The sequence below is a fragment of the Delphinus delphis genome, chromosome 13 (assembly GCF_949987515.2).
Source record: "Delphinus delphis chromosome 13, mDelDel1.2, whole genome shotgun sequence".
Taxonomy (NCBI): domain Eukaryota; kingdom Metazoa; phylum Chordata; class Mammalia; order Artiodactyla; family Delphinidae; genus Delphinus; species Delphinus delphis.
The window spans coordinates 40,487,572-40,512,509 of record NC_082695.1 but is presented as its reverse complement, the minus strand read 5'-3'; the positions used below and the strand labels follow the sequence as shown (position 1 = coordinate 40,512,509).

The 24,938-nt window shown below is 39.3% G+C and overlaps 1 protein-coding gene across 7 annotated transcripts in view; it reads left to right on the top strand.

Annotated features, from left to right (window-relative positions):
* The window catches only part of OSBPL1A (oxysterol binding protein like 1A), a 211,169-nt gene that overhangs the window by 47,546 nt on the left and 138,685 nt on the right, over positions 1–24,938 (top strand). For all 7 annotated transcript variants that reach the window (XM_060028802.1, XM_060028804.1, XM_069541326.1 and 4 more), the window contains 6 exons: positions 13,350–13,411; positions 13,514–13,558; positions 14,406–14,479; positions 14,593–14,656; positions 20,283–20,381; positions 21,827–21,949. In XM_060028802.1, the coding sequence (XP_059884785.1) occupies positions 13,350–13,411; positions 13,514–13,558; positions 14,406–14,479; positions 14,593–14,656; positions 20,283–20,381; positions 21,827–21,949 (467 nt within the window). The remainder of the gene's footprint in view (positions 1–13,349; positions 13,412–13,513; positions 13,559–14,405; positions 14,480–14,592; positions 14,657–20,282; positions 20,382–21,826; positions 21,950–24,938) is intronic.

The window sequence follows — 24,938 nt, the reverse complement described above, 5'->3', positions numbered from 1 at the left end:
TGTGACCTCTGAATTAGTGGATACTGAACCATTGCTTATAAGAAAAATACAGAGTTAAGTTCCTGTGAGCCTTTGGTCACAGCATTTTCATCCACTGATCAACACGTAGCCTTGTTTTATGCGTGCTTCTGTTTAAAAACACCTTATTCAGTGTACGTTATTGACTTACTAACACTGAGCTCACTGCCAAGAGCACTATAACTCATTCCTGGACTAAATTCGTGTAACAGATACTCTGTTCAGAAGGCACATCACAGGCTTCTTGCACTTAGGAGCACTAGACAGCACTTCAGCCCTGTGCTTGGGGGCCAGTTTCAACAGTGAAATCACCAGAAACAAAACGCGAAAAATGTGGCACTAGGTAGACTGTGACGAGGACACTTGTTCACAGTACGAGAGCTGAGACAAGAAGGCAGAGCACCAGCTTTTCCACTTCAGGGAATGTATGCATCAGAAGACTCAAGTTTTTTACCGATCTGGATGTGTCTGTGAATGACCAAAAAATTGCCATGAGTATTGACTTTGAGATTAAAGTACATTTTAACAATTGGCGAGTTTGCAGATGTGGAATTCACAAATAATGAGGATAGACTGTACATGCACGAAGCATCAAAGACAGAATTGGATGACCATAAGAGGAGCTGTAAAAGGTGTGTTGGGTAATCAGTGGAGGAACAGCTCATTAGGGCTTTTCTGCATCCCTTTTTAGGATGCTTCCCTCTGCCGACCATCGGCCTGGATTAGGACTTGTCTGTGGTCCCATAGGACCCTGTGTTGACCTCTTCATAGCTTCAGTTGTTCTCCGTGGCAGTTGTTGACTTATGTAGCTGTCTCCTGTGAGACTGAGCTCCTAAGGGGAGGGCTAACGTTTTACTGTCTAGTTTACCCAGCACCTAGAGTAATGTGTAGCATTTGATGCCTCCTACAAGTTGCATGTTTGTTGAAGGTTTGGGGCGATTAGATATAGCTTCCTGAAGGAATACATCTTTTATACAGACCCTGGAGTCCTAGTAAGATAAAAAATTCATCTCTAAATACTTCAGTTTGTATCTCTAACAAAAGGCCCCCCAATATATTTTTTTCCTTTTAAATAAAACAATACTATTATTATCTAGTAAGATATTGGTAAGCTGAATTTTGGGAAAGGGTGTTGTAGGCAGAGGGAAGATTATGAGCAAAGGTAGTAAAGTGAAAAATGTAAGTCAAGTTGAGGTGACATCTCCAGTTTGACACATCCAAGGGTATGAAGGGGAGCAATACTGGGGAATCCTGTAACTGCAGATTAGCTTCCATCGTGGCGAGCCTCAAAATGCCAGACTGTTTTGCCCCTTAATTTCAAGGTCAAGGAGACTCTGAGGAGTGGAGGGATGAGGTGCTTTAAAAAGATTAATATGGTTACAATATCTAGGATGGGTTGTGACAGGCCCAAGACTGTAGGGAGGGATCAGTAGGGCCATTGAAATGGTCTTAGGTGAGAGGTAATTAGGACCTGAACTTTAGTAACATCAATGGGTGTAGAAAGGAGAAAGAAAATTTACTATAGAATCTCACGCTTCTTCCTCTCTTCTTTTGACTTGGTCCTTACGCCCTAGACTGGCACTGTTCTGTAGAGATACAATGGGACCCACATATTAAAAGTAAAAAGAAACAGGAAATTAATTTTCATAATGTATTTTATTTAAAGCAGTATATCCAAAATACCATGTCAACATGTAACTGGTGAAAAAAAAATTATCAATGACGTTTTACATTCCTTTTTTGGTACCAAGTCTTTGAAGTCTGGTGTGTGTTTTACACTTCACAGCACATCTCAGCTTGAACTAGGTGCATTTCAAGTACTGAATGGCCACATGTGGTTAGTGTCCACCATATTGGACATTGCAGCTCTAGACGTACTGAGCTGTTTGAGGCTGTCTAGTTAACCGTGCTGTCCTCACTCTGCTTATGCTCTCTCTGCCAGGAATACCCTTTTCCTTCTTGTCCATGTGGTAAACTCTAGTCTCACCTTAAGAATTAGCTCAAACTCGGCTTCCCCAGAGAGGCTTTTCCTGTATCCCTGAGGTAGACATAGGTTCTTCCAGGAATAAGTTAGAAGAGAAATTGGAGGATGCAGAAGGGGAAGCACTCAGGAGACAGGAGGGAAATGCCAGTTCCATGGAAGCCAAAGGAAGAGAGTAAATGCAGAGCTAAAGGGGTAGGATGTTATTAGTGTTGCGAGCATCCTAGACTGAAGAAGATAAACACTGAGGAAAGGCTGTGGAATTCAGTGACACAGTGCCCAGTGGTCCTTTCTGAAAGAGCAGTTTTCACTGGGTAGTTGAGTGAAGGCTAGGTTAGGGGTAATGACTGAGTAGGAAATGAGGAGGCTGAGGCAGCATTACTTACCTGCTTCTTTGCAATATGTAAGAACAGAGGATAGCTCCATGGCCAAGTGGAAGATTTTTTAGGCACGGGGAATTTAAGTATGTTTGAAGTTAAGGAGGACCAAGGCAGTAGAAAAAGAGCTTGACTTCATTGTGACACTTAGAAATGTAATTTTTAAAAAGGTAATGTTTTGGGGGATAGCAAAAAAAGTAGGAATATATTTGAGAAACGAGCTTTAGGTTTTTTAATGGAGGCAGTTATAAACGCAGCTGCAGGATGTAAAAGAAGACCTGAAAAATGGAGAACCCTCCATGTTTTTGGTGGAGAAGGACCTCAACATTGAAAAGCTAACAGTTCTCCTCAAATTAATTTATAATTCAAAGCAGTCGCAGCCAGAATCCTCAAAAGGTTTTCATAGAACTTGACTAGCTGATTCTAAATTTATACAGAAAAGTCGATGGCAGAGAATTTTAAAGGGGGAGAGAAGCCGTGAGGGCTTGCCCTTGCTGGATAAAAGGACCAATTATGAACCTCTGGTAGGTAAAGTATTCGTTTCTTCAACAAATATTGGAGTGCTTATGTGCCAGATACTACGCCAGGGACTAGGGACCTAGAACAGTGAAGAAAAAAAAAAACGAGGCAAGTTCCTGCTTTCATGGAACCTGCATCCTAATAAGGTAAGGCCAATAAAATGCAAATAGAAAAGCAGGTATTTAATATGTCAGATGTGCTAAGTGCTCTGAGGGGGGAAAAGGCAGGGAAATGGGATCCAGAGTGTGTTGCATGTATAGAGGGCTCCTTCTTTGTATGGGGTGGCAGGAGAAGCTTCTCTGTTAGGATGGCAATTAAAACTTGAAGTGAGGGGGCAAGCCGTGTCAATATCTGGGAGACGGGCTTGGTTCTAGGCAGAGGAAACAGGTGAGAGTGTGCGTGATGTGTCAGGAAAAGCAAGGAGGCCAGGATGTCCAGAGCAGAGTGAGAGAAGGAGAGTGGTCAGAGGAGGGGGGGTTAGAGAGGCAATGGGAACTGGATCATGAAAGGCCTTTCAGGTTATTGTAAGAATTTTGGCTTTTACTCTGAGACATGGGAAGATGCAGGAGGGTTTAGAATGGAGCAGTGATGCGATCTGACCTATGTTATGAAAAATGATCCCTCTGGTTGCCGTGAGGAGACTAGACCCTAGGTGGGCAGGGAGGATAGCTGTTGAGAGGCTGTTGGGATAATCAGGGTGAGAGGTAATATTGGCTTGGATCAGGATAGTGGCAATAAAAGTGGTAGTAAGTGGTTGGATTTTTTGTTTTACATATTTTGAAGGTAGAGTGGTTAGGATTTTCTGATGGCTTGGATGTGAGGTATGAAAGAAAGGAGTCAAGGATGACTTTCCAGTGTTTGAACTGAGGACCTGAAAGAATGGAATTTCCAATTCATGAGAAGGAGAAGACTGCAGGAGGGGCAGGTTAGCAGTTGCTGAGAATTAGGGGCTTGGTTTTTAAGACATTAAGAATTTGAAATACTGTACTATACAATCTAAATGATAGAGTTGGAAGTAGAAGTTTGAGTTTAGGGGAGAGGTCTGGGTGGAGATACAAATTTGGGAATCATTAGTATATACTGTAGAATTATTTAAAGTCATGGAATGTATAAAATCACTTAGCAAGATCTTGAATTGGTATTGGTTCAGGGTAGGTGAACAGTTTAGAAATTAAAACATGTACACATGGGAACTTAGTAGGTGACAAAAGTGGCGTGATAGGTGGATGAGGAAAGAATCTAGTAATTAGCTGTCCATATAGTAACAGGTAATTTTAGATACCCATTTCATAGTGGATACTAAATTCCAGGTAGTTTAAAGACCTATATGTGCAATACAAACTTCAGACATCAGGAGAGGCTTCTGCTTTTGGCCATAATAGAATTACAGGGACCTGATTTACCTCCCTTTCTCCACACCTGTTAACATTGTATTGGAAGACCTAGCCAATGCAACAAAGCAAGAAAAAGAAATAGAAGACATTCAGACTGAAAAAGAATTCTTATTCTTCTGATCATCCAGGTAAAAAAATTCTAAGAAATTTACAACAACCTGGTGTAGAACTAATTAGTGAGCTAGTTCAACATACAAAAATAAATTATATTTCTGTATACTAGTCAGAAGTAGAAAATGAAAAAGCATATTATTTATAATGGCATTAAAATTTCATGAAATACTTGGGAATAAACTTGATACAAGATGTGTAAGACTTGTGCACATTGAACATTGGTGAGAGAAATTTAAGAATATATGGGGAAGGGTACTATTTTCAGGGATCAGGAGACTTGACATTGTTGTCAGTTTTCTCCAAGTAGATCTAGCAATTCAGTGCAATCCCAGTCAAAGTTCCAGCAGGCCTTTTTGTAGAAAATGACAAATTGATTACAAATTTTATTTGGAAATGGAAAAGACCTAGTATACCCAAAACAACTTTGGAAAAGAACAAAATCGGAGGATTTAGGCTACCTTGTAGTTACAGTCAGGGTTCTGTAGAGAAACAGAAGCAGTTATATATATATAGAGAGAGAGACAGAGAGAGAGGGAGAGAGGGAGAGAGAGAGAGAGAGAGAGAAAGAATAATTATATCCGATGGTATAATTCAGACTGAATCCAAAGGCCTGAGCCCTGGGGGGGGGGGGGGGGGCGGCAAGAAGCCAGAGTACCAGGAGATCCAATATTCCAGGGCAGAAATAGATGGATTTCCCACTTCAAGAAGAGAGGGAATTTGTCCTTTCTCTGCCTTTTTGTTCTATTCAGGCCCTCAGTGGATTGGATGATGCTACCCACATGGGTGAGGTCAGATCTTTACTCAGTCTACTGATTCAAATGCTAATCTCACCCAGAAACACCCTCACAGACACACCCAGAAATGTTACTATTATTTACTATCTAGGTATTCCTTAGCCTAGTCACTGTGGTAAGGATAGATATATAGGTCTATGGAACAGGAGAGAGTGCAGAAATATATAAATATATTTACACACAATTGATTTTTGTCAAAGGTGTCAAAGGCAATCAGTGAGGAAAGGATAAAATTGTCAACAGATGACACTGAAAAAGTTGGATTGCTATATTCAAAACAAGGAACGTGTGTAAAAATTAGATCTAGATGGGTCATAGAAATGAACATAAGAGTTAAAACCATAAAACTCTAGAAGAAAATACAGGAGAACATCTTAGTTACCTTGGGTTTTGCAAAGATTTCTTAAATATGACACAAAGGATGAGTGATAAAATATTGATAAACTGGATTGTCAAAATTAGGAAGTTTTTCTCTTCAATAAGCACTGTTATGAAAATGCAAGCTATTTTATGGGAGGAAATATTGGCAAAACATGTACAAGAGTGCACCTGTATCTAGGATATATACAGAACCCTTATAACTCTAATAGGAAGATAACCCAATTCTAAAAAGGTTCAGGCGCTTCTTCAAAGATACACAGATGGCAAAAAACACATGACTGAAGGCTCTACATGGAGGTATAAAACCTAAATTAAAATTCCTTTACATGAAAAATATGCATTTACATAAATGCAAGGAATATGTACTATGATGTTTATTTCAGCTGTGTTTAAAATAGTAAAAAAGAATCATGATTACCTTTGAAAGTTAGTAGCAGTTTACAGAATGATTTAACATTGAGGGGTAAACTTCTAAAAGTAATGGAAGGTGGGTACAGATATCTGGAAGTTTCAGCACTCCTGTTGAAGATGTTACAGTGTTCTTGATAAAAGTCAAGATGGTGCTTTCTGAAAAAGTGTAATTTTTTAAATCATAAGAGTAATAGTATCTGCATTTTAGGAAGTTTTAAAAATACAGAAAAAAGCATAAATTACTCCAATACAATCTCTGGTACTTTGGCATATTATATACCCTTTGAATCTATTTTCATACCTATTTTAGAGCATTTTTTAAAATTGCAAAACAAATGCTTTTTTTTAATTTTTTATGGCCAAAGTGAGGAAAATGAAGGCACCAAAAAAGTACAATCACCTATACCCAAACATCCAAAGATTTAGTATTTAGTTGTTTTAGTTGTTGTTCTGTTGTGGACTAGATTTTTTTAAGTTTTAAATAATAGATACCAACTCAAGAGTGTGAGCAGGGACTTCCCTGGTGGTCCAGCGGTAAAGAATCCACCTTACAATGGAGGGGACTCGGGTTTGATCTCCGGTCAGGGAACTAAGATCCCACGTGCCGCGGGGCAACTAAGCCCACGTGCCACAACTACTGAGCTCATGCGCCTCAACTAGAGAGCCCGTGTGCTGCAAACTACAGAGCCCATGTGCCCTGGAACCCATGTGCCACAGCTACAGAGCTCACGCACCCTGGAGCCTGTGCACCACAACTAGAGAAGAGAAAACCTGCATGCCACAACTAGAGAGAAGCCCATGCATCACAATGAAAGATCCTGCATGTCTCAATAAAGATCCGTGTGCAGTACAAACATGGCTGCTAGGGCCTTCCCCCGGGGGGGGTGTGAAAAGGGCAGAGGATGCTCAGAGAATGGTGGAGTATGGGCCGACAAGCACCTAAGAAAGTATCTACCATTCCTTTTAGTTTATGGCTTGTAAATAGAGTTGACATATTAAAATCCTGCTCTTTATTAAACGGCAACAGTTTTCCATGTCGTTACAGGAAGCATAGTCTTCATGGCTCACCTTCTGCATAGTATTTCATGTGGATGTAATATAATCCACTCCACACCCACAAACCTTCAGTGATAAGGACAATAATAATTCCTATATTTTTTATGACTGAATTTTCCTACTCTTCTTTTTTTTTTTTTTTATAAATTTATTTATTTATTTTTGGCTGCATTGGGTCTTAGCTGCTGCACGCAGGGTTTTCTCTAGTTGCGGTGAGTGGGGGCTGCTCTTTGTTGTGGCTCGTGGGCTCTAGAGCGCAAGCTCTGTAATTGTGGCGCACGGGCTTAGTTGCTCCGCCACATGTGGGATCTTCCCGGACCAGGGCTCGAACCCGTGTCCCCTGCACTGGCGGGCGGATTCTCAACCACTGCGCCACCAGGGAAGCCCCCTACTCTTCTTAAACAAGGATGTTTTAAATTTTTTTATATAAATTTATTTATTTAATTTTGGCTGCATTGGGTCTTCTTGCTGCGCATGGGCTTTCTCTAGTTGTGGCAAGCGGGAGCTGCTCTTCGTTGTGGTGCACGGGCTTCTCATTGCAGTGGCTTCTCTTGTTGCAGAGCACGGGCTCTAGGTGCACGAGCTTCAATAGTTGTGGCTCGTGGGCTCAGTAGTTGTGGCGCCCAGGCCTAGTTGCTCTATGGCATGTGGGATCTTCCCGGACCAGGGATCGAACCCATGTCCCCTGCATTGGCAGGTGGATTCTTAACCACTGCGCCACCAGGGAAGCCCTGTTTTAAATTTTTAGTCAAACTTCTTGATCCTCTTCTTTGATTTCTTCTAACACTTCTAAGCTTAGGTAGAGCTTTGGTAAATACTCGATTCTGTTTTCTCCTGGTGTATCTGTATCACATTCATTCAGCAAATACTGAGCCTCTGCTGTGTGCCAGGAGCTGTCGCAGGTACGGGCAACCCAACAGCGAACAAAATCCGACTGTCCCCATACTTGTGTTCTGGTGGGAGGAGATAGACAAAGCATAAATACACATACAGTGTTGGACAGTGAGGTGAGGAAAAGTAAAATGGGCTAAAGGGGATAGAGGGCGATTCAGTGGGGAGGGAGGCTTTTGTTTTGGAAAGGGGGGAAGGGAAGGGAAGGCCGCTCTGACGACACTGTGAGCAAAGAGCCACATGAGGAAGGGAGTGAGCTGTGGTGAAGGATTCTGGCAGAAGAGCAGTGAAAGCAGAGGGCAAGCAAGTGTAAAGGCTCTGGGGTAGGAGGGCACTTGGCATATTTGAAAAAGGAAGCTGCTGGGTTGCCTAGAGCGGGCTCCTCAGGGACACAGGTAACGTCATAAGGCAGCCAGAGGCCCAGCCCTGTTGGTCGGTGTCGAGGGTTTTGAGCAGGAAAGGCCAGGAGGCTTTCAAATTGCTAATCACTTATCCTTGCACCCTTTATCAAGCAGCCTTTCCTTTTCCTTTGTTTTGTTATGCCTTTCTCATACTCTTGAAGAATTTACTTTTTGTGTGTGTTTTCTGTGCTCTTTTATTGCCTCAGCTGTCCCTTCACCAGCGGTGCACTTTTTTTTTTTAACATCTTTATTGGGGTATAATTGCTTTACAATGGTGTGTTAGTTTCTGCTTTATAACAAAGTGAATCAGTTATACATATACATATGTTCCATCTCTTCCCTCTTGCGTCTCCCTCCCTATCGCACCCCTCAAGGTGGTCACAAAGCACCGAGCTGATCTCCCTGTGCTATGTGGCTGCTTCCCACTAGCTAAGTGTCCATCAGCAGATGAATGGATAAAGAAGATGTGGCACATATATACAATGGAATATTACTCAGCCATAAAAAGAAGCGGTGCACTTTTAATGGTTGTTTTTGTAAGGCTTTAATAGCTGATGACGTTTCCCCTTACTGTTCTTTTTTGAGTATTTTCCTTGACTATTTGTTTTTCCAAATGGCATTTAAAATAATTATTATTTAAAATAATTTTCTTAGGTTCTTAGTAAAAATGCTGTTGACATCTAATTGAGATTGTGTTCTATGTAAATTATTTGAGGAGTGTTGACATTTATGTTTCGTTTTCCCATTAAGGGACAAATCTGTATCAGGCAAAAATTTAAATATAGGATCCTTCCCATTTTTTTACTTTATTTTGTTGTGGTTGATAAGAGATGTAGTGCGATTTTGAAACAAGTGGTTTTGTTGCCTATCCCGATAAGGGGGCTATTTCATTCAGTTCTAAAAGCACTTTATTAAATTCTCACTGTGTGCCAGGCACTGTGGGCATTGAATCCAGCAGAGAGGGCTCTGTGTAGGACTTCAGCTAGTTGGCAGGACTTCAGAATTTATTTTTGGTGTTAGGACAGAAGTCTGTGAAAGAAATCACATTGTCTTTCTCCTTTCTGCCTGAAAGTGCCCTGAAGATAGAGTAGAAATAACGAATTGGCAGACCTTTTCATAAGACATCCTCCTGTTTGCTAGCTAGAAAACCTCAAGTGATTATCAGTTGCTCAGTTAACATTTTAAAAAGTTTTTTCCCCACTGAAAGAGTAATATATGACGAGTTCAAGTTTTACCTGTCAGCAGTCTGATAAATCTACCTCTAAAGTAAATCTCAAAGCCACATAGCTTTCTCCATACCTACTAGTGTCTCCATTTTACTGCTAACTCTCTAGTTCAAGCCACCAGTATCTTTCTGTTTTTTTAAATTAATTTTTATTGGAGTATAGTTGATTTACAATGTTTTAGTTTCAGGTGTACAGCAAAGTGAATCAGTTGTACATATATCCACTCTTTTAGATTCTTTCCCCATATAGGTCATTACAGAGTATCGAGTAGAGTTCCCTGTGCTATACAGTAGGTCCTTATTAGTTTTCTATATTTTATATAGGACTGTGTGTATGTTAATCCCAATCTCCCAATTTATACACCCCCTCCCTTTCCCCCTTGGTAACCATAAGTTTGTTTTCTACATCTGTGACTCTATTTCTGTTTTGTAAATAAGTTCATCTGCACTATTTTTTTAGATTCCACATATAAGCAATATCATATGATATTTGTCTTTCTTGGACTTACTTCACTCAGGATGACAATCTCTAGGTCCATCCATGTCACTGCAAATGGCATTATTTCATTCTTTTTTTTATGGCTGAGTAATATTTCATTGTATATACGTACCACATCTTCTTTACCCATTCCTCTGTCGGTGGACATTTAGGTTGCTTCCACATCTTGGCTATTGTAAATAGTGCTGCAGTGAACATTGTGGTACATGTATCCTTTTGAATTATGGTTTTCTCCAGATATATGCCCAGGAGTGGGATTGCTGGATCATATGGTAGCTCTTTTAGTTTTTTTAAAAAACAATTTATGGTAGTCTTTTTAGTTTTTTGTTTTTTGTTTTTTGTTTTTTTTTGCGGTACGCGGGCTTCTCACTGTTGTGGCCTCTTCCGTTGCGGAGCACAGGCTCCGGACACGCAGGCTCAGCGGCCATGGCTCACGGGCCCAGCCGCTCCACAGCATGTGGGATCTTCCCGGACCGGGGCACGAACCCGTGTCCCCTGCATCGGCAGGCGGACTCTCAACCACTGCGCCACCAGGGAAGCCCTCTTTTTAGTTTTTTAAGGAACCTCCATACTGTTCTCCATAGTGGCTCTACCAATTTACATTTCCACCAACAGTGTAGGAGCGTTTCCTTTTCTCCACACCCTCTCCAGCATTTATTGTTTGTAAATTATTTGGTGATGGCTACTCTGACTGGTGTGAGATAATACCTCATTGTAGTTTTGATTTGTATTTCTCTAGAAATTAGTGATGTTGAGCATCTATTCATGTGCCTCTTGGCCATTTGTATGTCTTCTTTGGAGAAATGTCTATTTAGGTCGTCTTCCCATTTTTTTGATTGGATTGTTTGTTTTTTGATATTGAGCTGCATGAGCTCTTTGTATATCACCAGTATCTTTCACCTGGACCTTTGCTATTGCTTTGTAACTTGTATCCCTTCTTTTCTCTTGCCCACAATTACAGGGTTTTTCCATACAGTAGCTGCAGTGATCTTTTTTTTTTTTTACTTTTTATTATTAAAATTATCAAAGCTTACTAAATAGAATAGTATAATTGATGTACTCCTCACCCTCTTTCAGGAATTGTTAATAATGGCCATTCCCCCGAGGTCATCTTATTTTGGCTGTAAATATTTAAGTACATTTGTATAAGGTCTCCTTTTAAGAAAAACACCATAACCATGTGATAGTTGCACAACTCTGTGAATATTCTAAAAACCACTGAATTGTACACTTTACATGAGTAAATTGTATGGTATGTGAATTCTCTCTCAGTAGAGCTATTTAAAGAAATAGCCACGGGCTTCCCTGGTGGCGCAGTGGTTGGGAGTCTGCCTGCCGATGCAGGGGACACGGGTTCATGCCCCAGTCCGGGAGGATCCCACATGCCGTGGAGCGGCTGGGCCCATGAGCCATGGCCGCTGAGCCTGCGCGTCCAGAGCCTGTGCTCCGCTGCGCGAGAGGCTGCAACGGTGAGAGGCCCGCGTACTGCAAAAAAAAAAAAAAAAAAAAAAAGAAGAAGAAATAGCCACAATGGCATTATCCTATTAATAATTTTATAATTTCTCAAAACCATCAAACAGCCAAAGTTCACATTTCCCCAGATGTTCTGATTAAGTTCTTTTAACACTTTGACGGAGTTTGAAACATAAGTCAGATCAGGCTACTCTTGAACCTAAAACCTTTCAGTGGCTTTCCATCGTATTTAGAATAAAACCCAAACTCCTTGTACTGGTCCACAAAGGTCTGACCCACAGAGGCCTTGTATGATGTGCCTTCTTTCTTCCTTTGCCTTTCTCTCTTGCCTACCTAATTGTTGCTACCTCAGGGCCTTTGCATCAGCTGTTCCCTCTGCTTGCAGTTCCCTTCCCCTGTATTCTCACAAGGCTGGATCCTTCCTTTCAGCTTAAACATCCCTCCCTCAGAGAGAGGCTTTCCTCGATCAGTCCCCCAGTCTCCAATCTAAAGTGGTATTCCAGTCATTCTCTCAGAACATTCACTTAAAAATGTTGGCAAACATGGTTTATTTGCTGTATCCTTTTTTTAAGTTGTGTCTTTCCCTTTTTCTACGCCTCCCCCCACCTAATTTTTTCAGTCATGTTCACTACTGAATCCCCAGTACCTAAAATATTAATTGGCACATAATAGACTCTCATTAGGAGATAGTTTTACAAGAAATTGTCCAACACGTACCAGGTGTTTGGTATTTATAAAAAGGTTATTTGATAGAATGTTATCACCTTAAATAGAGTGCCAGTCTGATATGTTATGAAAGGGCTGGGTTTTTCGTTTTAAATTTTTATGTGTAGATTTTGTTTCTCTAGTAATTAGAAGCTCTTTGAGGTTATGAGACGATTATTCTTTTAGTTTGCATCCTTCATATAGTGTCCTGCTCACTTCAGAACTCGGTAAATAACTTACAAACAAATTGCATTTTTGTTGTTTGGAAAAACGTAGAGTGCTTGCACGTGTAGGCTTGAGAAAGTTACCATGATACCTTGCTGGTTTCATTCTCAGTTACCACTTTTTCCTTTTGTCCTCAATTGTGGACCATCACACCGTTACTCTGTGAGTTGTCTCTGCTACCTGTTCTCCAGTGAGGTAGTTGAAGAGCAGCTGTGGTGGCTGAATAATACTCCCCCAATGATGTGATTAGTTAAGTATCTTGAGATATCGAGATAATCTTGAATTCTCTAGGTGGGCCCAGTGTAATCGCAAGGGTCCTTCCTTTTGGGGGAGGAGGCAGGAGGATCAGAATATTGAGGGAGAAAAATGTAAGCATGGAAGCAGAGGTTGGAATGATGCACTTTGAAGATGGAGGGAGGGACCACGAATCAAGGGGATGTAGGGGACCTCTGGAAAAGGCAAGGGAACAGGTTCTCGTCAAGAGCCTCCAGAGGAAGGCAGCCCTGCCAACACCTTGATTATTAGCCCAGTGAAACTGACTGTAGATTTCTGACCTCCCGAACTGCAAGAGAATAATTTGTATTGTTTTAAACCAGTAAGTATGTTGTAATTTGTTACAACAGCCATAGGAAACTGAAACAGTGACTTAAGGCAAGAAAGCTTGAAAGATCACAAAACCTGTACAGAGTGTTCAAAGTTTAGTTTGATTTGCTGGCTTAATGGTTACTGAAAAGGATGCTGTAAAGAATTGAGATGGCAGCTTCAGGTCGGTGATTTGGGGTGTAGTTGATGGAATAATGAAAGAATATTATGTGCTACAATACAAGCATCAATTTTAGTGTAGAATTAAGCTCTTGATGGCTTTTTTCCTTGTATTTTGCACAGATCAGAAACCTCTTGATCTTGCCCAGGGTGCTGAAATGAAACACGTTCTTCTTGGTAATAAGGTATGTATGTGGTAATGGATTACATTTATATAATGTAGAAAAAAATTTTGAATTCTTGAAATACATAGATGCGTTTTTAATGAAAACATGTTTTTCCGATAGGTCATCTACAAAGCATTGAAACGATACGAAGGCCCTCTCTGGAAGGTAGGTTGGGATGGTTTTTTAATTATAAAACTGGAAAAAAAAGATTCTCAGGTGCTCTCTTGTTAAAACTCTTTTTCATTCTTTTCTGAAGTATATGTGATTTAATAATTATTCGATCTTATCATGTAAACTATTTTTATACTGCTGGAGTTTATTAGGCATCCAGTGATTGTAGCAGTTAACTGTTGGTCTAACACTTTTAGGTGACCAAGTTTGTACAGAGAAGAGTGGAGGAATTTGTTTTTTCTTACTTAAGCATAGGGTTACAGTATCATCTTTGTTATGAACATGGATCCATGGAGGACTCAGGAGGAATTTAATATTTGAATTGTCACAGAGCACACGTATAAAATCTTTCTGGTTCTAAAAATTTCTTTGCTTTTTGGAGTTCAGTTATTTTCTAGAATTAACTGTTTTGGAGCATATAGTTTCTTCTGCATTTGCAGCTGCTCCTTCTGTATACTTATGTACATGTATGCTTATATTGTATAGAATTTAGGATAATTCTCTTTATTTAGAAACTCAGGCCTTTGAGGAAACTGTTTCTGAAGCTCACAACTGATATATTTCCTATAAATATCCTTGCGCAGTATTGTCAGAACTATAAACTGTGTTCATCGTTGATCTTACCAATATGGCATTTCTTCTGCTCCTGTCACCCTGTAGTAGTATGTTTTCATTTCTGCACCCAGTTCCTCAATTCATGTTTGTTCATTTTTGAGTGTGCAGTGGTACTGTCCGGCTGAAAGGCTCAGATAGAACTGTCATAACTTAATTACTTTTTATCAGTCAAGTATTTGAATCTAGATGTATCAACTTGGAAAAATCTTTGTTGTTTTTCCCTTAGAGTTCAAGATTTTTTGGCTGGAGATTATTCTGGGTAGTGTTAGAACATGGAGTCCTCTCATGGTATAGGAAACAGTAAGTATTATGATCCTAATACTTGTTGAATTTCAGCATCTAAATTTTGAATGATTAAAAGTTTTCACTAATCTCTTTTCCTTTTGCCTTGATAATTTATATTTATTTTGAAGGCCCGATGCAGTCCATAATATTTATCGCCAGGGATGCAAACACCTAACTCAAGCAGTATGCACGGTAGGATGACACATGCATCTTTTGCTTAAACTGTGAAATCAGTCCTGCAAGTGATTTCCCTAAATCATTGGTATAAGCTGCCTTGTAAAATCTTGGGTTAGAAAGCACTTGTGCAGTTGAGTTGGCCCTCCGTATCTGCGAGTTCTGCATCTGCTAATTCAACCAACTGTGGATCAAAACTATATAGGAAAAGGAATTCCAGAAAGTTCCAAAAAGCAGAATTTGAATTTGCCGTGCACCAGCAACTATTTACATAGCATTTACATTGTGTTAGGTATTATAAATAATCTAGAGATGATTTAAAGTAAGCAGGAGGATGTGCATAGGTTGTATGCAAATACTATGCCATTTTATAGAAGGACTTCGTGCTTCCATGGATTTTGGTATCCTTCAGGTGTCCTGGAACCAATTCCCCCACAGATACCGAGGGATGACTGTATATGTTTTTATTTGAGAACAAGTAAAGTTGTGGAATTCCATTTAAAAAATATAATCAAGTTAAAAAAAATCTCTACGTATTGTGGAATAAGAGATGCATGTTCCAAAAACATTTATACAGAACTTTTACCATTTTGTATGTGTATGTATATGCGTATGTCTGTGTATATATTCACACATAATGTATGCACACACATATCTACATATATATGTGTAGGTGTGCGTGTATTTGTACATGGGTAAATCTGGAAAATGGACATTTTTCTGGTGGTAAAATTTAAAGCCTATATCAAAATTGGGATTTTTAGGTTCTGCATGTTCACTTCTGGCTGTTTTGCTTTTACCAGCCAGGAGAAAGAATTTTTCCTCCTTTGAGATTAGCCTAAACTGGAGCCTAGACATACTTTTTGCTTGCTGCTTCAAGTTCTTTAGGGTTTTCAACATGTCACGGCAGTGCACCCGCTCTTTGGACCACAGCCCCTGCCTTTCCGTGTGAACTCCCGGAGGACCAGCAGCGTCGCCCTTGGGCCGTCACAGGCTCAGTCACCTGCCCCTGCCCTCAGGCCTCCTTACACATGCCGGTCCCTTAGTGTCCTCACTCCCCTTCCTCCCTTCGCATGAGACCAGAGGGCCAGGGAACTGCTCTCTAGTCTTAGCCGTCTAATCTTCTCGTTTCTTCTGTTGGTGCAGTCCTGGCCATTCTCTTCTGTTCCAGCTTTTGATTCATTTATTTAACACTAAGGTTTGTCTATCTTAAAACAAAAAATTAAACAAGTTGCTCCCTCACCCTTTTAAAATTTCCCGATTTTTAACTTCTTTAGAATTGATAGCTTCTGCTGTGTTCTGCTTCACCTTGTTTTATAACTTTTGCTTCTTGTGTAAGTGTCTACTTAGAGGCTACCTTTATGAATCCATATTGATACAAGGTAACAGGCATTCAGTGACTCCTATGAGGCAGGCTCTGTTCACTTTCTAGATTCTTAAGGTAGAAGCTTAGGTTATTGATTTGAGACTTTTTTTCTTTTCTAATACAGGTGTTTGCACCTATAAGTTTTGTTTAATTGTGGTAAAATACACATAACATAAAACTTACCATCTTAACCATTTTTAAGTTCAGTAGCGTTAACTCTGTTCACTTTGTTGTACAGTAGGTCTCTAGAACTTTTTCATCTTGCAGAACTGAAACTCGATACTCATTGAATAGCGCCTCTCTATTTCCAGTACCTCACCCCACTGGCAACCACCATTCTACTTTCTGTTTCTATGCTTTTGACTACTTTAGATACCTCACATGAGTGGAATTGTACAGTATTTGTCTGGCTTATTTCACTTAGCATAATGTCCTCAAGGTTCATCCATGTTATAACATGTGACAGGATTTCTTTTTTTAAGGCTGAATAATATTCCATTGTTATGCATAGACCACATTTTCTTTATCCATTCCTCTATCAGTGGATGTTTTGAGTTGCTTCCGCCTTTTGGTCACTGTCAATGATGCTGCTATAAACATGGGAGTGAAAATGTCTCACCAAGATCCTGCTTTCATTTCTTCTGGATATATATACCTAGATGTGGAATTGGTGGGTCATATGGTAGTTCTGTTTTTAATTTTTTAAGGAACTTCCATACTGTTTTCCATAACATCTGCGCCAGTTTACATTCATACCAGTAGTGCTCCAGTTTCTCCACATCCTCAGCACAACACTTTTCTCCTGTGGGTTTTGTTTGTTTGTTTGCCATTGTAATAGGTACGAAGTAGCGTCTAATTGTAGTTTGATTTCCATTTCCCTGATGACTAGTGATGTTGACCATTTTTTCATGTACTTATTGACCATTTGTATGTTGTTTTTGGAGAAATGTCTGTTTAAATCTCTTGCCCATTTTTTTTTTTTTTTTTTTTTTTTGCGGTATGCGGGCCTCTCACCGTTGTGGCCTCTCCCGCCGCAGAGCACAGGCTCCGGACGCGCAGGCTCAGCGGCCATGGCTCACGCGCCCAGCCGCTTCGCGGCATGTGGGATTTTCCCGGACCAGGGCACGAACCCGAGTTCCTTGCATCGGCAGGCGGACTCTCAACCACTGCGCCACCAGGGAAGCCCTCTTGCCCATTTTTTAATCAGTTTTTTTTTCTTGTTGGTGTTGAGTTGTAGGAGTTCTTTGTATATGCTGGATATTAATCCCTTATCAGATAACGTGATTTGTACATATTGTCTCCAGTTTCATGGGTTGTCTGTTCACTCTGCTGATAATGTCCATTGATGCGTAGAAGTTTTTATTTTTTATATAGTCCAGTTTGTTTTTTCTTTTGTCACTTGTGCTGTTGTATCACATCCAGGAAACCACTGCCAAGTCCAATGCCATGAAGCTTTCTTCCCAAGTTTTCTTACAAGAGTTTTTATAGTTTTAGCTCTGGCACTGAGGCATCGGTTTCTCCTGAGGCCTTTCTCCTTGGCTTGCAGGTGGTGGCCTCCTTGCTTTGTCCTCACGTGACTTTTTCTCTGTGTGCAGGCATCCCTGCTTTCTCTTCCTCTCCTTGTAAGGACAGCAGTCATACTGGATTAGAGTTCCACGATATGATCTCATTTTACCTTAATTACCTCTTATAAAAGCCCTATCTCCAAATGTAGTTTCATTGGGGATTAGGGCTTGAACATCTGAAGCCCTTAATCTGGTTGAGTTAAGTTCTTTTCCTTTCCTAGTTTACTGAGATCCCTCATTATGAAAATCTATTGAATTTTATTAAATACTATTTTCCATGTTATTGAAATGATCATATGGTTTTACTCATTCTATTAATATGATTAGTTGTATTGATAGACTTCAGGGTGTTAAAGTCAGTCTTATTGCTGGGACAAATCCCAGTTGGTTATGATAAATTACCATTTTAATATATTGTTTGTTAATATTTTGTTAAGAATTTTTGCTTTTTTGTTCATGCTGGATATTGGTTTATATTTCTCCTTTGATATTTTGTCTGGTTTCATATAATGAATTGGAAAATGTTCCTTTTCAGTTTTCTAGGAGAGTTTGTATAGGGTTAGGTTACTGCTTCCTTAAATGCTTGATAGAATTCACCTGTGAAGTCACATGGGCCAGGAGGTTTTAGTGCGGGAGTGGGGGAGGATTGTAGTTACAAATTTAATTTCTTCTGTTGCTATAGGGCTATTCACATTTTCTGTTTCTTTTTCGGTTGGTGTTTGTAATTTTTGCCTTTCAAGAAAGTTGTCCATTTTCTTCTGGGTTATAAAACTTAGGGTTAGTAATATTCCCATATTGTGTTTTTAATGTCTGTGTGGTAGGTAGTGTTATATGCTCTTTTACTTTTTATATTGGTAATTTGTGTTTTCCTTTTTTTCCTAGATCAGTCTGTCTAGCACTTTATCAGTTTTATTGATCCTTTCGAAGAACCAGCTCTTGATTTCATTGAAATATTTCTCTTGTTTTTGCTATTTCATTGATTTTTTAGTTCATTTAAAATAATTTCTCTGTGTGTTGGGCTTGCTTTGCTCTTTTATAGTTTCTTAAGGTTGAAGCTTAGATTATTCAAATTATCATCCAGTTCAAAATATTTTCTAATTCCTATTATGATTTCTTCTTTGAACCAGTGAATGTTTAGAAGTGTGTTGTTAAATTTCCAAATAATTGGGGTTTTCCTAATTACTGTGCTTTTGATTTATAATGTAATTCCATTTTGGTCATTGAACATTTTCGATATGATTTCCGTCTTGTCAAATTTATTGAGACTTGCTTGATGACTACATACGGATTATCCTAGAGAATGCACTGGAAAATAATGTGTATTTTGCTATTGTTGGGGGTCATGTCCTACAAACATTCAGTCATGATGGTTGATAGTGTTGTTCAGATCTTCTGTGTCTTTGCTGCCTTTTTTTTCTAATTGTATCAATTGCTGAGAGAAGGGTGTTTAAATCTCCAACTATACTTGTAGAATTATGTATTTCTCACTCTGTTACTGATCACATACAGATTTATGATTGTTGTCTTCCTGATTAATTAACCCTTTTAGCATTATGTGGTGGTCCTCTTTATCTCCTGTAATAATGCATTTTGTTTTGAAATCTATTTTGCTTGATACTAATATAACCACTCAGGCTTTCTTATGGTTACTGTTTGCATAGTATCTCTTTTTCTATCTAGTTACTTTCAACCTAGCTGTATCTTTATATTTATCTTCTGTCTCTTGTAGATAGTATATATTTGGGTCCCTATTAACCATTCTGACATTTTTTGCCTTTTAATTAGATTTCTTTTGAGAATGTGGTCTACTTTTTTACTTCATATGTCAAGTAATTTTGGATTGTATCCTTAATGTTAAGTTCTGGAGATCCTGGATTCTTTATTTTTCTCCATTAAATGTGATCTCCGTTGTTTTAGGTCATTTTCTTGGCTGGGTTTGTATTGTAAACTCTGTTTCTTGGATGGCAGCTCTGGTCTGTATTTCAGTGACTGCTTGGAATCTATTTTGTGCATCAGTAAGAGATGTGAAAAGACAGAGTTTGGGATTCCCATCTCTGTCTCTTTCCATTGGGTGACTCCCCTACTCTCTTTAGTATTTATGGCTGCCCAGCTCTGCTTTTTTAATTTCCAAAGACAGACTGTTGTCCGGGTATGCCCTTGCTGCTGTCGTGTCACCCTCGGGGACTGTACTAGTTCCAGGTGAACAATCTTGGGGGTGGGAGCTTGCTTGCAAAGCTCCTCGTTTCCTTTCCTCCAAGGCAACTTGCTCTCCCGTCGAGTCAGCCAGCTCTTGTTCACACTCCAGCTCTTCCTTTTCTACTCCTCATGCTTTTACACTCACTTCAAACATTTTCTATACTCAGCTCAAACAAAAGTTTCAGGAGAGTGGCATGAATAAGAAATTGGAGTTCTTGTATTTAAAGGACTTTATAGCCCAAGCGCATGCTGTGTTATATTTAATAGGATAAAAGGAAAACTACGTACCTAGTGGACTATCTATTAGTATTTACTGTGATTAAGAATATGAAAGCCAGATTTGATGTAGGTAAGCTACAGTGCATTTGATACTCCCAATGTATCCATTTTTCTCAGTATTTTAAATGTTTGCTCGGGTATTATCACGTTAATATTGTTAATTTTATGTATAGATAATTTTAGGGTTTTGTTTTATGGGCATGAATGATGTTGTCTTACTGACTTCTTTATATCCAAGGTAAAACCCACTGATAGCTGCCTCTTCTTTATTAAATGCTTCGATGACACTGTTCATGGCTTCAGGGTTCCTAAGAATAGCTTTCAGCAGACAAGAGAGGTAATTTTATGGATTCGTTTATCTTTCATAAGACTTAACATTTAAGAACATGAAGAATGTAAGGTAGGCTCAGTGTTAACATCTAACATCTTGTTGATGGTACCTTTTTAACGGGAGTGATTATATGAAACTTCTGAAATTCGGCTTAGGAATTAATTCCTTATCAACATGTACCTGCAGGCATTTTCTGTTCTTCTTTTTTAAAAAATTTTGCTTCTGTGAATGTAAGAGGCCCTTATTAGTTTTGGAAGAAAGCCTCAATGATTATTTAGTCTACCCCCGAATTTATAGGTGAGGAGAACTGAAGACTAAGATTGAAGTGACCTCTCAAGCTCATGCAGCTTGCAAGTAACAGAACCTGGCTCCAGCCCAGGTGTTCTGATTTATTACAGTGTAGACTCAGCCTTTCTTTGTGGTAAACTGAACAGTAGCAGCAAGCAAGACATTGGGATTGATGTGACGGAAATTCATTGTGTAGTTATTTAATGGAGACTCCATATCCCTTGAGATCAAAGCAATATTCGTAGACTTATCTTGTTTTTTCTAAATTATGTAAGGGATCTCTTTCCCAGAGTGGTTAACTTTGGCCTTGCAGAGAACCCTAAACAATACAAAACGTGACTGTCCCAAAATTTCATAAAAGGGTAAGAATTGACCCTGAAAAATGCTGCAAGAAATGAGGTAGAAGTAAGACAGATATTTTTAGGGCAAACATTCCATCTTTTTGTGAAATCACTAATTTTTAAAGATATTTATTATTTATTTATTTATCTGTTTATTTTGGCTGCACCGGGTCTTCTTTGCAGCATGCGGGACCTTTAGATGCAGCACGCAGACTTCTTAGTTGCGGCACACAGACTTCTTAGTTGCGGCATGCATGCGGGGTCTAATTCCCTGACCCGGGATCCAACCCGTGCCCCCTGCGTTGGTAGTGGGGAGTCTTACCCACTGGATCACCAGGGAAGTCCCACTAATTTTTTAAAAACATAGTAAAAGTTAAAGCATCAGAGTAATGCTGGCTCTCTTAAAATGGTCTGTCTTGTGCTTATGGCAAGTTGGTAAATTGTTTCTGGATGCATCTTATACAGTAACTTATTCAACAGTGTTGAGAACCTATAATTCTAAGTGCAAGATTCTCCACCCATTGTTTAGTTTTTATAATGTGTTTCAGTATTAATATGAATGAATATGTAACTTATAGATGGTATTTTTTAAAGTATTGGGAAAGTATTTTTTAAAGTATTGGGAAAATTTTTTATCCAGACGTGTCATGGACAAGAGACCTGCATCATTATTTTGTTGTTGGGAATTTTTTGTTTTGTTTTTTTGAGGCCGTAATATTTTTTTTTCTCCATGTACATTTTATTCTTCCCAGATTGTTGTAATAATATCTGTTTTGAGTAAAAATGTGTTTTACTTTTATTTAAATCCTTGTATTATTTCAGGACTGGCTGGAAGCAATAGAAGAGCATTCTGCTTACAGCACTCACTACTGTTCCCAGGACCAGTTGACTGATGATGAAGAGGAAGATGCAGTTTCTGCTGTAGACTTGAAGGAATCCTTAGAGGTAAATAGGAAAACCTGACCTGTATACCTAACTGTATCACTCAGGTTTTACCAAGAATTTTTTTTTTTTTTAAATATGAGGTTTTGAAATTAAGATTTCTCACAGCAGTAGAAGTAGTATTTCAGAAATAAAACTTGGAAGAGAAATTTAAGCAAGTATTGGTACAGAACTTCACTGTCCAATACGATAGCTACTAGGTACATTTACATTTAAATGAACTGGAGTTAAATGAAAAACTCATTTCCTCATTTTAACTAGCCACATTTCAAGTGCTCAGTAGTACATGTGGCTATCACCTTCGACAGTGCCGATATAGAATGTTTTCATCATTGCAGAAAGTTCTGTTGGATCAAGTTGGGGTAGGCTCTTACCTTTGAGGGGGCACTAGGAGAGTGGGGTTTTTCTGTTGACGACATCTTGATTCTTATAGGCTCTGAACTGTACCTCTGTTATAAGAAATAATGAGCAGATGATGCTAAATTTAAACCAAATGAGAAAGTAATATCAGACTTTCCTGACTGAAGAAGAAATGATTTCTAATTAAAGTGAATGTGCAGAAAGATGAGTGTACATCAACTCAAAGCTGATAGAGTGGTACACCCATACAAGAATCAGGCAGATTTATATATATATTAATATAGTTAAGATTTATAGCTAAGTGAAAAGGGCAAGGTGTTAAATGGTGTATCTGATATGCTTCTGCATGGCAGAAAGAAAGCAGGGATGTACACACACATTTGTATAGGTTAGATCATCCCAGGAAAGATGAGAAATTATTAGCAGTTGTTGCTTTGAGACTGGGAAAGGGGGAAGACAGGGACTCTAGGACTGACAAGTACGTGAGGGAGAGTTGCCTTTCTCCGTGTATTGTGTTTCTTTTTTCTTTCTTTTTTTTTAACTTTGTGTAGATAACTAATGCAAAATACAACATTAAGAAAATTACAAATCACCAGGTACCAAAAACAATCAGTGTGGTGTGGACTGGCTTAGATTGAGGGAAGATGGAGTGTGGGGTTATCCTTGAAGTGGATTTGGCTGGAGTTAGGAAGATTTGGAGATGAGTACAGGACACCAGTACTCGCAATGCTGGCTGTTTTCTGCAGAGGAAAGTTACCAGGGTTTTACAACCATTATTTTTAAAGTTTAAATCACTATTATTAAGGTACAATTTTTATATAATAAAATGAGGGCATTTTAGCATCTTCAGTGTGATGTGTTTTGACAAATACCCTGTGTAACCACCACTCCTATCAAGGTGTAGAACATTTTTATCACCTCACAGAGCTCTCTGGTGCCCCTTCCAGACAGTGCCCTCCACGCCATCTCAGGCAGCTGCTGATCTGCTCTGTCATCACAGCCATTGTCAGCTTTGCCCATTCTAGGATTCCATCTAACTGGAATCACATCATATGTGCTCTTTGGTGCCTGTCATCGTTCACCTGCGATGTTGTGTGTATCATTAGTTTCTTTTTATTTCTGAGAAGGCCGTCTGCTTTGGTTTTTTTTTTTTTTTTTTAATTGAAGTATAGTTGATTTACAGTGTTGTGTTTCTGGTGTACATCAAAGTGATTCCGTTATACATATACATACACTCTTTTTCTTCTTTTCCATTATGGTTTACTACAGGATATTGAATACAGTTGCCTGTGCTGTACAGTAGGACCTTGTTGTTTATTTTATATGTGGTAGTCTGTATCTGCTACTGCTTCGGTTCTTAATTAACCAAATGTGGATTGTCTGTATGTGGCAGATAGGCTGGAATTAATGACCTCTCTCTCCTACCCTCTCCACTCCTCCCTAGATGCCCACCCCCTTGATATACATTTTTGAACTTTCTCATATGTCAGGGTTGATAAGGTAGTTAAACATCAACTTAAACAAAACCAACAGCGGAAGTCTGGGTGGGCAGAAGTAGCTGCAGGAGACCGGTGTCCTGACTGTGGCCCAGCTACTCAACCTGGGTGCCTCTGACGCTCTGCAGCCCAGGTCTGTGGGTGTGCTCCTGTTCTTGGGCTCTGTGCCAGATAACCTGGATTTAAAATACTGTCTCACTTCGGGTATTAGAACACTGCTCAAGTGGGATCTCATTTATGTAGTGTAAATAAAAATTAAAACCTAGGGAATTCCCTGGCAGTCCAGCGGTTAGGAGTCCACGCTTCCACTGCACAGGGGCACAGATTTGATCCTGGTCAGGGAACCAAGATCATCCCGCAAGCTGCACGGCATGGCGAAGAAAAAAAAAAATTAAAACCTAGAAAAATTAAAACCTGACATAAGGTGCATGGCGTAGAAGTCAGTGAGACACCATGCTGGCATCTGCAAAGAATGTGTAAGCATTAACCTTCCTAATTAGAGTTTTAGGCTTTTGTAATATAACCAGTAGCTGCTACAAGGAAATGATAACAAATTGAAGAATGTGGTTTTAAAAAATTGTATTAATAACCCCTTTCTGAGTTTTTTGCATCAATTAAATGGCATTAATTGTTTAGAATAGACGACACACATTTGTACCCAACTATAAAACAGTATGTGTTGATCGCATCTTCTCCAGCTGACCTATTGTAACTCTTAAATAAATTATGGATCGAGGGAACTTTTTTCAGTAACTCTCAGATATGCCAAGGGAAGATGAATGTAATAGTGTTTCTTATCTTTAACGGTAACCACAGGAACTATGATGTTGATCACAGATTCACAGTCTGCAAATGAAGCCAGTGCTTGCTTTTGTGCACCCAGCTAACTTTCACCATAGCAGAAAAAATAGAAAACAGCAGCATTGGCGCACCGTGCACATGGGCAGGGGTATTAAATATGTATAGAGTGAAAATGACAATTTTCTGTTAATAAATTATGAGTGGTAACATTTGGTTGCGCAGTGCATGTTTTCAGTGGTCCCCAGTTGACTTTTCTCCTGCCTTAAACGTGTATTTACAGGCTATGTCTGGAAAAATGATCCAGCATACAGTTGCTGTGGTGTTTCAAATTGCAC